General features: G+C 52.6%; 3 protein-coding genes and 1 pseudogene across 4 annotated transcripts, besides 1 other annotated feature; 3 read left to right on the forward strand and 1 right to left on the reverse strand.

Annotated features, from left to right (window-relative positions):
* Positions 1 to 1,052: 1,052 nt before the first annotated feature.
* On the reverse strand, positions 1,053 to 3,497 carry NCS54_00130300 (Zn(2)-C6 fungal-type domain-containing protein; the record flags this gene model as incomplete). Its single annotated transcript, XM_053146933.1, has 1 exon — positions 1,053 to 3,497. One exon carries the CDS (start codon positions 3,495 to 3,497, stop codon positions 1,053 to 1,055), a length of 2,445 nt encoding a protein of 814 aa, XP_053002908.1.
* Positions 3,498 to 5,927: 2,430 nt separating this feature from the next.
* On the forward strand, positions 5,928 to 7,380 carry NCS54_00130400 (annotated as a pseudogene). Its single transcript has 4 exons — positions 5,928 to 6,104; positions 6,155 to 6,191; positions 6,246 to 6,313; positions 6,373 to 7,380.
* Positions 5,928 to 7,380: a sequence feature.
* Positions 7,381 to 7,811: 431 nt separating this feature from the next.
* NCS54_00130500 (DUF2470 domain-containing protein) lies at positions 7,812 to 8,477 on the forward strand (the record flags this gene model as incomplete). The annotated part of the gene is made up of 1 exon (XM_053146934.1): positions 7,812 to 8,477. One exon carries the CDS (start codon positions 7,812 to 7,814, stop codon positions 8,475 to 8,477), a length of 666 nt encoding a protein of 221 aa, XP_053002909.1.
* Positions 8,478 to 9,353: 876 nt separating this feature from the next.
* NCS54_00130600 (C2H2-type domain-containing protein) lies at positions 9,354 to 11,258 on the forward strand (the record flags this gene model as incomplete). Its single annotated transcript, XM_053146935.1, has 5 exons — positions 9,354 to 9,620; positions 9,666 to 9,751; positions 9,804 to 10,370; positions 10,419 to 10,699; positions 10,750 to 11,258. The coding sequence occupies 5 exons, from the start codon at positions 9,354 to 9,356 to the stop codon at positions 11,256 to 11,258; spliced, it is 1,710 nt and encodes a 569-aa protein (XP_053002910.1).
* Positions 11,259 to 12,071: the final 813 nt, after the last annotated feature.

The raw sequence follows: 12,071 nt of genomic DNA on the forward strand, positions 1-12,071 counted from the left end.
GATACAGCCATGTTCTCACTCTCTAATCCAGTTCTAGCCTTTGTTCTACAATGAGTGGCCCTTTTATTCATCCCACTCACTAGAGAGACCCAAGGAAGATCGAGGTTCATTTTTATTGGTATTTGAGCTGCCAATTGTAACATCTTGGTGCCCGCCGTCTTGTTGCAGTAATAGCGCACGTGTCTTTTCATCCACCCTGGTACAAACGCCAACCCACCAGAGGGCCCCGTCACTGCCTCATCTTCGTTCCCCGGTCTCATCTTTTCTTCCACTCCCGCAGCATCATTAACAAGTTCATTTTCCATAACGATATTCTTTATATCGACCATATTTCCAATAAAATGCTGTTGGCGGTTTGGTAGATGAGACATTGGTGATGGGTGGGGGGTGACCCCACAGTCCCAAGCTGCAGCGTTAGGGCGAGATGATGATGGCGGCGCCCACAAGCAAGATTGGACCATTGGAAGTGATGGTTAGTTTTCTGAACGGCAGTCAGTTTGTCCAATATTTGTACACGATGGCGAGTCGATAGAGTGTGGCACTGATAAGGCAGGTATCCGTTGATGGCATCTGCGAAATTTCAACCTATGCCCTGGGCTAAATGCGTCAAAGGGCTTGGGTCAGAGCATCAGGGTTCAGTCGGTCAGTCAGTCAGTCAGCCAATTGAACGCACACCAATTGTTTTTCTGGTACAGCCTGTCAGTATGGAGTAGGGTCAATATTCAGACCCACAGCATGACAAGAATGTTTCTGTTGCTTTTGTTCCAAGACACATGAGTCGAATCGTGGCATTGGCTGCCAGACTCGTTGATATGTGCTTGACTCATGTCGAAAGATGTTGGTTGAGTAGAGAGAAGAATCCTGGTATCATCAAAATAGAAACAAGTCTGGCTCTGGCAGCGCTTCCCATGATAACATAACGCCTGTCCATAAGTACCAGTACCCATGCATAGTTACCCTCAGAGAGGCACAGCAGCACATCCACAGCAGTTATTATTATTACGTAGGCGTCAGACAAACCCCACTGCACGCACGCACTGCTTTGCTCTTGATTAACCCAGCTCCCAGGACTCGCCCCAGATCTCGTTCAGATTCAGCCCTAGCAGCTCCAGACTCGGATCCAGATTGAAAGGCTGAGTGGGGTCTCCCCCTATCATCCAAGGGGCCTGGTTTGGGTCGATCGGAGCCGAGGGCATCGTCGGCGTAAACGAGAAGGGGGTCACCGACTGGATACCAATATTAGGAAACGCCCTGCCATGGAACTCAAGCTTCATTACCTTTGGCCGGTCGTGTAGCGGTATGTTGGGCGCCGGCCCCATCGTTGCTGGGCCGCCTGCCACCGCGTTCATCGGTCCTGATACTTGTTCCCCGGACACTGGAGGCTCCTGGTTGGCAAGGAGTCGGTAGTGTAGGTTGACAAACCTCTCTGCTGAGGTCGATTTGGCAACCTCTGGCTCCTTGGTTCCCAGATGTGCCTCAAGGAGTCCCAGCGCCGCACACATGATCGAGTATCCCCACGGCTCATTGTTGCCACACCGAAGGAGTCGGTCCTCCTTCATCGCAATGCACTTCTCAATCAGCTTGAGTGTGTGGTGTGAGTTGATCATGATCATATTGGTCGATCCTCGAGGCTGCAGCATTGTCACGCTGCAGAGGTTGATGGCTGTCGTGAGCGCATCCTCTCGGAGGAAGTTGAGGCTGCGGACCCCTTGCTCATAGAGCTTGTCATGCAAAAGGACAATGTCCCGTGCCGCGTTGTAATAGATAATCTCCGAGTACTGATACTTGGAGTTTTGCTTGCGGAGCTTTAGATATGGTTGATGGAGTGGAATGATGTACTGTCGCAGCTGCACATGCAGAAGTGTATATGCAATCAAGGGATTTTTCTTCCCCTTGGTATTATCAATGTTCATGTCCCATGACGGTAGCGCATCGATCTCCTGCGTCAAATCGTTGGTGTATCGAATCACCTGGTCATAGTCGATGTCGGACAATGGGCCTGTCAACAAACGGCTGAGCTCCAGGCGGAGCGGTAGACTCTGTCGAGCCAAATGCTGGAAGGAGGAGAAGGTGTACTCCTTGGTAGGCTTCCCAGGTGGGAGAACCGTGGTGCTCTCGTCAAAGTCTTCGTCGTCGAGGTTGCGAGGCGCATTGGTATCGTAGTGAAGTTGGCTCACGAGCGTCGGTAGACAATGGTCAAATGACGCCTGCATATCAAACTCTTGGACGGTTGCCCAAATCCTTCGACGCATCTCTTGATGGAAGACGGTGATCTTCGCAGCCATATGACTTGGCTCCCGATGGAGTCCAACCGCAATTCCGTCCTGGATCAAGGCACCAGAGCCAGTCCAGAAGCGCTTCTTCTTGATGGTGTTGACCCTCTTGCCCAGATACAAGAGGCAGGCCACTTGATAGTGAATCAAGCGACGATGCTTCTGACTCTGCCTCGACGACCACTCGTCGCAGGCCTTGATCCATCGCTCTGCCCAGTGACGGGCATTGGACATCATGCCAATGAACTTGAGGTTATCGTGGGTGTGAACACAGCTTGCCACGGCCATCATGGCGAGGATGAGGGCAGTGAAGGCAGCATATCGCTTAGTGGAGCCGGGCTCCCAGTACTCGGCGTACTCCTTGCGGAACGTAGGGATGTGAACGATGCGATGGACCTGTTCGAACTGGTCAAGGTAGACATCGATGAGGGCATCAGACTCCTCCTTGCTCGGCAGCAGGGCCTCCAGTTCTGGATCCGACTGCTCAAAGATCTTTTCACGATCCTCGCGTCTTCTCTTGCGATCCTTTCGGTCATGGAGGATGACTGGACGAAGCCATTCATCTGCCGTCTCCTTCATGAAAGGGCAGAGGCCTGTCAACTCGACAAAGGCCATACTGGCGTTATGGGGACCAAAGTAACGGGTGCGGAAGCCCCGGCCACGGAAGAATCGAAGCTCCCCCTTATCGGCAGACATGTTGGTGGCCTCGATGGACTCGTGTACTTCGCGGACGGAGGGGTCGGGCTCCCCAGGATGGGCGTCATCCTTTTGGGTCTGGGGCGAGGTGGTTGTGGCAGCGACGGTGCTGCCATCGAAGGAGACGCCGGTGCGGGATATCTGGTTCTTGAGCTGGGCGATCTCGAGCTCGAGGCGTCGGATCCGATCGTGATCCTGACGGACGAACTCTGGGTCCCGCGGGGACAGGCCGGTAGTTGGATCGACAAAGCGGCGAGAGTCGAGCTGGGCAAAGGGCGGGGGCACGCCCGAGGAGGCATTTACTACCTCTCCATTGCGAGACTCGTAGCTACAACGGTCGGGCGTGCCGCTCTTGATGCAACGCTCGCACGGGAAGCCCCGGTCGCACGAGAGCTTGCGACGACGACACTCGAGACAGCTCAGTCGGACTCGCTGCCGCTTCCGGGCGGGCGGCTGGCCGGAGCCGTTGATGGACCCAGACTTTCGGTCACCGTCCGAGTCCGGGGTCTCACTTCGGTCTGAAGTCATGGTTCGATCCGGAGCCGATGGGTTAGAGGCCTCTCAAACCAAAAAAGATTGCCCAATGCCGGGGCGTTGCTGGGACCTTGCGGGTTCGGAGTTACGAAGGTCAAGGAGGAGGAATCGCTCGCTGGGCCGACCCGGGGGGCATCAGCAAGTCAAAAGGGATTTCTTTATCAATCTGATCTGATAACTTGCGTAGAAAAGTTTTGCTGCCCCATTTGAGGTTGTCAACGCCGAGCGGAGATACGATCGAGGAGGATCCAAGGGTTGGCCATCTGGGGGTTGAAGCTGTGGGGGTGTGATGACTCAGCAGCCCGTTAGTGCAAGGGGATACTTTGGGTTGTCAGTTGTCGCACTCCAAAGTTTCCCGCCCAAGACTCTGAGACAGGGCCGTGATTGGCAATGAGCAACAGGCAACCAGAGCACCGTCCTTCATGAATTTTCTGCGAATTAATACTACAAGTTGGCTCTTCAATCGTGAATTTCTTCTCGATGATATTCATCATCAAGCGAAGGGCCAGCTCGGACCTCCGATGGATCGCCGACCGGGACCACTCAACGTTGCCGTTACAAACCACCAACAGCCGAACCCACTGGAGCCGCGCCGTGGAAAAGGCAGCTTCCAGAGCCGTTCAAGTGTGTGGAAACGTCGAGCACCTCATCTTTGCTGTGTAAGCAATCCTCGGCTCCGTTGGTCCTCGATCCAGCTGCTCAATCCTCTCGCCGATGGCTCACCGAGCACCTGATGACACGCCAACCTCGGCACATGCGCTTCCGGCGGACCCTTGAGACCGAATGAGCCTCATGTTGAGGTCACAAGTCTGATCGTGTTTCTCATACAATAGCCTCGGGCCCTCAATTGGCGATACAAGAATCCGATCACACGGCTCTCACACTCTAACGGCTTCAACCTCGTCCCCACGTGACACCTGCAGCTCACTGTTCCTGAGGACCAAAGTTCACTCGCCACAAGTTTCAGGTCTCCCTCTTGCGTCGACGAGCTGGAAAGCTAACGCGGGATGATGTGGCACCGGATGGACCCTGGAGAGCCAGGCTGACTCTGACTCGCAAGTGGCGGTCTAAGGGATCCAGAAGAAGTCTTCTGGAAGACTTCTCTGATCGAAGCTAACAGCCATCGCCTTCTAATCATAACCCTGGTAGAGTGTCTGTGTGCTTGGCGTTCATCTGGCAAAGCTGTCATGCTCTAATCTAACTGCCCCCGAGAAGCCTCTATTCCCAGTCTACACTCTGTTCAACCCTCCATCTTGCGGGGAGAAATTTTTACGGGCTGGATTATGCGCTGCTGCATTGCCAAAGGAGCCCGCGGTTTCACCTGAAGCATGCAACTGCTCTCGTACGACGCTGCCCCAGTTTTGGCCTGGTCAAAGCTCCAGTGTGAGCTCAATTCTGGGTGCAGAGAGCTTCAACAGACCTCTTTGGCCCAACTCTGAGTGGCTACAGATTCTTGAGGTTGCATACCTACTCCCTGGTTAGGGCCAACCCATGCGTCGCACAAGGAGGGAACAGGGCTGGAGGGTGCAGCTCGCAAGTTCTCGGTTTGCTGACTTATGCATAAGCCGGGCGTCCTCAATGCGGCGATAGGGGGTTGCATCTCAATATGTCCAAGGACCTGATGGAAGTCCATCGGTCAAGCCGTGGATCTTGATGGGCTCAGTACTCAGACCGGGGCAACCGAGATGAATGTTACCACAGTCGCTATTCTGAGAAGCAATTTAAGCATCCATGCCATTAAGACTCTGAGCCGCATGATGGAATTCGTGCCCGTTCGGCTGGTCTGTGTAAGAGCACATCCGATCCTAAGACGATCCTCAATGCTGAACTCTGCAATGCCGATGGCTACAGGGGTTTCCCATGGCAGTTATAGCTCCCAGAGCTAGTGTTAGTTCTCGTTACAGTTGCATGCAGCTGCCATGCCTGCACTACACGTGTAGGGCCCCCCTTTGTCCATTGCCGATCCGGGGGTTTTATAGACGCGGCCAGGCACCAAAGGATTTATCAGTCTGAGTTGATGCTTCTGCGCAAAAGAGATTTTTGTCGTGACTTGACCTGCTAATAATCTGCCTCAATGCCAGTCAACGGGTATGAAGCTCGCGTCCTGGGCAATTTGCTCGCCGTTGTTCATTGCTGGAGTATGCGCCAATGGGTTTGAGTCAACCGGCGGGCTACCAAGTTGTGCTGTGAGTGCTTTGTCTCTGACATTTTTCCCCTGCTGACAGTGATAGTCAAAATGCCTCGAGTTGTCGTATGGCGATTTATTTAGTGGAGTTGGGATAAATGCCACTGCTCTTTGCAATGGAGGCAACCCAGACCGCGAAGTCGATACTTGCATTTCTCGCGAATGCTCTGGTCTGGAACGACTGAGTATGGCTTCTATTCAGCGGTGATCTCGTACCTCGAATCTAACAACGACCAGGATTCGCACATGTTCGAGGCCAGATGTGCGACACAAAACCCGATTCCAAGCAAAACAACCACTACGTTCTACTCGCAGCAGAAATCCCGGCATGGCTGAGCCCCTGGCTACGAGTGTTTTCGAGCTGGGCAACCTGCAGCAGACTCTCTTTGGATGACCATGTTATGGTGATTTGTGGGGTAAGATTGGACATCAAGAGAGTGAGAACAAAGTCTGACAGTATTTCAAGCTTCTCTACACAGTCTTTGCCACTTTGGTTCACTTAGGTATGATGGATAGTCTTTTGGCAATGGACTAGGTATGCTAACGATATCTGCTAGCTTGGTTTGTGACGGCCGATTTGAGCACTTGGGATACCGCTGTGCAAAATGTCTCAGACGGACTCAAGGTACGTGTGATTAATGAACGGCTGATTTTTTTTTCAACTGGTTCTAACAATACAATTAGATCGTCTACATCGCCGAAGCCCTTGAGCTTGCCTGTCTATGCCTATCGAGAGTGGCTGTCCTCCTCGTGTGCCTCCGCATCTTCCCTCGCAACCGACACCAAATCATCTCCTACACGGCCATGGCGTTTATCGCCATCTTTACAATCGTTTTTATTTTCTTGCGTATATTTCAATGTTCACCAATCGACTTTCCATGGAATGGTTGGACACAAAGTCCAGAGAACGGCCAGTGTTTCAACCAGCAGGTTCTTTCACATGTGGCAGCTGGATTCGACGTTGCATTCAATGCCGCTCTTGTTATAGGCGTGCTTCTTTCAGTTCGTCGACTTGCAACTGGGATTGGGCCGAGGTTGATAGTGACGGGCATGATCGCACTCGGAGTGTTTGCATTGGCAGTCTCTTGCTTCCGCCTATGGCAGATGGTCGACTTTGCCGCCAAGATGAAACCAGTCTGGGACTACCGCGACCGGATTATCTGGATGGATGTCGAAGTATCTTCCTTGGTCATTGTCGCCTGCCTCCCCAACATCTGGCCATCGCTCACGAGCGTGGATTCGCCTAGCGACAGAGAGTGGCAAAGTCGTCGAGAGTCGAGCCACCCTCCGTCGAGTCGAGCCTTTTCAAGTCGGCCTCCATCTAGTCGACCCATATCCAGCAGTCGACCTATATCCAGAAGCCGACCCGAGACGGGAAAGAACAATTCCACAGAGACTCTCCGAGTCAAGCTAAAAACTTCGATAACAAAGTTACGACAGATGAGCTCGTTTAGGATTCTAATCGAAAAACGGAGCAAGAAGCAGGCACAATCCTATCTACGACTGGGTGACAAGATCCGAGGGAACGTGCAAACAGAGATCCAAGGCGGACAGAGATTCTCCATGATTTCTCAGGTGGGAGAGAGAATTGGCATCCGCGTCAAGACGATCACGACGACGCAGGTTGCGGTGAATAAATGGGATGCGGAAAAGGGACATGTTCAGGAAACGAGCCAGGTTAATGAGCCATGATGAATTAGAAACTTGTATTGCAAGCGAATTGCACACGATAGTACCAGAACCGAATAAATGTTAGTTATGATCAAGATTGGTGTGTCGTGCTGGTGTTGGTGTTGGTAAGACGGCTGGTATCTGTGTATTATGTTACCTACGTCTTACACGGCTTCGCAACTCGACAAGCAAAACAAACCCAATTAGCATCCAAGAGTGTGTACTTGAGTGTATGGTACCTGATCTTGATCTTGGAGTAAAATAACCCATCAGTTTATCCATCTCCGATCCCGGCTCCGAGAGGAAATGCAGGGGGCTCCACTTTCAACCTCACTCGGTCAAAGTCGCGCTCACAATCACAAGCAAAGGCCCACCAACCACTTCTCAACACCAACGCCCCAATTGAACACTCCCCCAAATACCGCCCCCAAGGCACCTAAGACGTCCTCAAAATGGCCTCCGCTGATGATGCCCGCAAGAAGCGCATCGTGTCGCACATGAACCAGGACCACACGCGCGAGATCTCCTACTACCTGCGCCACTACGCTCACCTCTCTGCTGGCGCCGCTTCGTCCCCGACCTTGCGGGACGTCGACCTCAATGGCATGACTATTCGCTCGAGGGACGGGAGGGACCACTTTATCCCGTTCACGCCGCCGCTCAAGGGCTGGGGGGAGGCCAAGGACCGCATCATCGAGATGGCGGTTGAGGCCCGCGAGGCGCTGGGCCTCAGCGACGTGGTCATTGAAGGCTACAGACCTCCCGAGGGTTTTGGAATTATCGTTACCGGATCTGTAATCTTCTACTTCTTCTGCGCCGCTACCCTCCCTTGGGTCCAGCCTGGCACCGACGTCTGGAGGCTGCTGGAAACCGGGTTCCCGGGGGGACCTACGTTCTACAGCTGGCTCGTCAACGCCATCTTCTGGCCGGTCGTCGGGATTCACGTGGTCGAGTGTTACTTTTTCGACAGGAAGCTGCAGAGGCACGGCGTGGAGAGGCTGTCTGGGCAGTGGTGGTTGTGGCTGTCCAACTGCTTCTTTGAGGGGTTCCCGTCGTTCAAGCGGGTGGATGGGATTGTGGCCCGGAAGCAGCAGGAGAAGAACGGCAAGAAGCAGTAAAGTTCATGGTTCATGCTTGAGATGGATGAGGCAGTTTGTGTGGGATTGACGCCAGGTTGAGGTTGTACATGCCTTGACAGCCTCGACTCTTTGTACAACTAAGCGAGGGCTGAATTGACAACTGCCGGGGCAATGCGGCTGGACTTGGCTCGTATCATTCAAAAGTGTAACTTGATCACAACTGATCCTGACCCAATTGGCAGCGGCTGACTGCAGTCTCCGTGTGACTGCCCCGTTCCAGTCCATCCGAGAACTTCAAACTGATTCGTCGAGGCCCGCGGGGGTGATGATCGCCTTGGGCAAACCACTCGATGGGAAAATGGGCCGATGGGGTAGTTTGCGAACCATCATTATGTATGTCGACGCCTTGTTCCGCGATGCAGTATGCAATCCATCCGCCTTACAATGCAGGCCGGATGACCTGGATGGTCCAAACAGGCATAGCCTTGTTTACCACCACGTTCATCGCGTACCTTCGATTCGTCAAGTCTGCTGCATGAACAAGTAAGTCATACTTTGTAGGCCCCCCATCTATTATCTCTCGCACATTGCATCCACTCACATGCGCGTGTTTATATGGCTGTGCACTTGTCTCGTCCCTCGACATCGCAGATGTGCCCTTCTCTCTTCCCCGCGGTCGGCGATATGGCAGCCGTCATCGCGGAGTACGCATTTGCGGGTTTTACCATCATCTCTTGACATAATTGAGGGCAGGTCGGGCCATCGTGAGTATATATATATAGTTCTTTGTCTTGTTATTCTTAATGTTTAAACCCTGGCCAACTTCTATCTCTACTTCTCAAGGCGTCCCATCGTTCTCATCAAAAAGTGCAAGGGCTAAAACATGCACCAGAAACGACCTCGTAGCTCACGAGAATGCCCTCGTTGAGAGACAAAGCTACACGATATTCCTCGAACCGCCACCATCGAGACACCTTCTTCTACCACTCCGCCCAGTCCAAGTTGCAACGCCTCTTCCCCGGCTTCCTGAGGTTCAAGCCGTCCCTCGACAACCCAACTATAGACCGTCGTCTGGGCAGCCGGCGATCGGATATGCCTCAGGCTTCGGAAGAGAAAGTCTTTGTCACTAGAAACAAGCCATCTCGCTCATCAACTGAACACACTGTATCTCATTCACATACTGTAAGCCGTCATTGCAATACTAGTTGTCCAGTTCTGACCATGTAGAACCAACCTATTGGCACATCACGAAAGTCCCGGTCTAAGAAGGACCAGGAGAGCGGTCAGGACCGTCGAGGTTCTCCTGCCTCCCCGTGAGTATTTCATCTATCTCATCTTGTATACACACACCCTTACACATCCAAGAAGCGGCCAAGTCAACTCGTCCCCCCAAGGACGCCGCACCAACCTCGCAGACGAGTGCGCAAAGCTCCTCAACGTGCCTCTGCCGCCAGATGCTGGACGGCGAGCCGCCGCCTCCTCAGACGCCAAGCCCACTACGAAGCCGTCGGCCGCCTACCTAGACTACCGCATCAACCAGGAGCTGTGCCGCCGCAAGCAGATCATCGTCGACAGTTTAATGGCTGCTATCTCGGAATGCTTTAAACGAAAACTGGAGGCACTCGATGAAGGGTGCGATCCCGCCTCTGGAGGATCGCACCCTTCATCGGGCTCCGTTCAGGGCATCAAGTCCACGTCCCGCTCGTCGGCTGCTGGCCAGAAGAGGTCTAGCCGCCACGGTAGCAGGGACGAGAGCGACAACAGTGAGGATGACGACAGCTTCAGGAAGAAGAAGGACAAGAAGAGGGCTAGGATCGAAAAGGACGACACCAAGCCGCGCTTCGCATGCCCCTATCACCAGTACGACCCCAAGACGTTTGGAGCGAAGCGCACGTGCTGTGGTCCAGGATGGACAGAGCTACCTCGGGTAAAGTGAGTGAGCTCGATAGTTGCAATAACAGTTTTGCTAACTATGGCTAGGGAGCACCTTGAGCGCAGCCACAGCCTTCCCAAGTTCCAATGCAACAGATGCTGCCGCAGGTTCAAGAAGGATGAAGAGCTCAAGAAGCACCAGCGAGAGACTACCCCTTGCACGGTCAAGGACCCAAGCAAGATGCCTCGAGATCTCGCGGATGGATACGACGAGGAACAGGCCAGGAAGCTCAAGGCAAGAACCCGAAAGTCTCCAGAAGAGAAGTGGAAGGAGTGGTATGGCATCTTGTTCAACATGGACCCTGATGACCCTAGCATCCCGTCACCTTGTAAGTCATGAGAAGCTGCCTCCAGACATAATAATACTGACTAGCCTTAGACCATGACGCTTCTCTATCAACAGCCAAAGCCTCCACTATCAACCGGGAAAGCATCCCCGAGTACCGCGAGTGGTGGACAAAGGCTAAGCCCGTCATCCGCCACCGCGTGACCAAGGAGGTTGAAAAGGCGCTCATGCACTATGAGCCGCAGGTCAAGCACGACATCATTGAAAGTCTACGGGACCTCCCCCGTTGCATTGCAGACCTTTTCCCCCTCCCGGGCCTAACCTCGGAAGAGACGTCAGACATGGCCGAGGAGACGGGCTTCCTCGACTTCCTGGACATGGGAGATGACTACATCTTTGGGGACGTCGACGGCACAGGCTTTCTCAATGACAACTCTGCTACGTTTGGCTCTTCGGAGTCGTCTGACTGCTCGGATCCGTATCAAGCTGGGACCAGTTCTGCCACTTCGGTAGAGGACGATGTCTACCAGAGCTTTGATGCCAAAACTGGGCTGGCACCCGAGTCGTTCCACTTGAGCTACTCGGCCAACGACCTTTACTAACTTCTTCGTGTCATTTTCTGAATATTTTTGCGTTGATTGAGTATCACTCTTTTTTCTCTCACCCAATTTCCTTGTCGTTGATGCTCGCTTCTTTGAGAAGCAGCCTTTCCTTTGTTTCATATACGTTTCCATGTACTTTTATCAAGAGATCTCAGCTTCAGCAGACTGCTGCCAGAATCTCTTGATGAAAAATGACTGTATAACTAGACCTCTCGAGACTATTCGAGTATGGCCTGTGTACAAAAAAAGTGTGTTTGTTTAGCAGTATGCACTACGACTTATGCCCGCCTGTCATTTACACGACATTTTCCTATGTTTGAATAATCAACTAGAATGGTTCTACCTACGCTAGGATATATGAAGATACGCTTATATATTATCTTTCAACCCAATGCATCCGTGACGGTCATGTGCTACCCTCAGGGGTGGACATTACGCGCACTACTCCTCCTAAGGATAGCTACCTACCTATGTATCCTTGGAAAATCCTTATCAACCTCTCAATCACATTGTATAATAACAATTAGATCAAAAGAAAGTGGTCTAAGATAGTATAGAGTCTCGGAAAATTCTTATCCATCGAGTTATCAAGGTCCTTTTTACACTGGGCGCTGTCGTTAGGTGAAGAGATAAAATCGAGGGTACATCAAATAGGCAAGTCAGTTTATCAAATGTCTGCCTCCATATCCATACGTTACTCTACGTCAAACTAATTAATAAATAGCCATGTTTGTTTACATCCACCCACGGTGCGCGCTGGCACGTCTCGTTTTGTCCTTGGTCGGCCTCCCGCATCTTGCGGGGAAAGGTCCC

Source organism: Fusarium falciforme, chromosome 1 (assembly GCF_026873545.1).
Source record: "Fusarium falciforme chromosome 1, complete sequence".
Lineage (NCBI taxonomy): Eukaryota > Fungi > Ascomycota > Sordariomycetes > Hypocreales > Nectriaceae > Fusarium > Fusarium falciforme.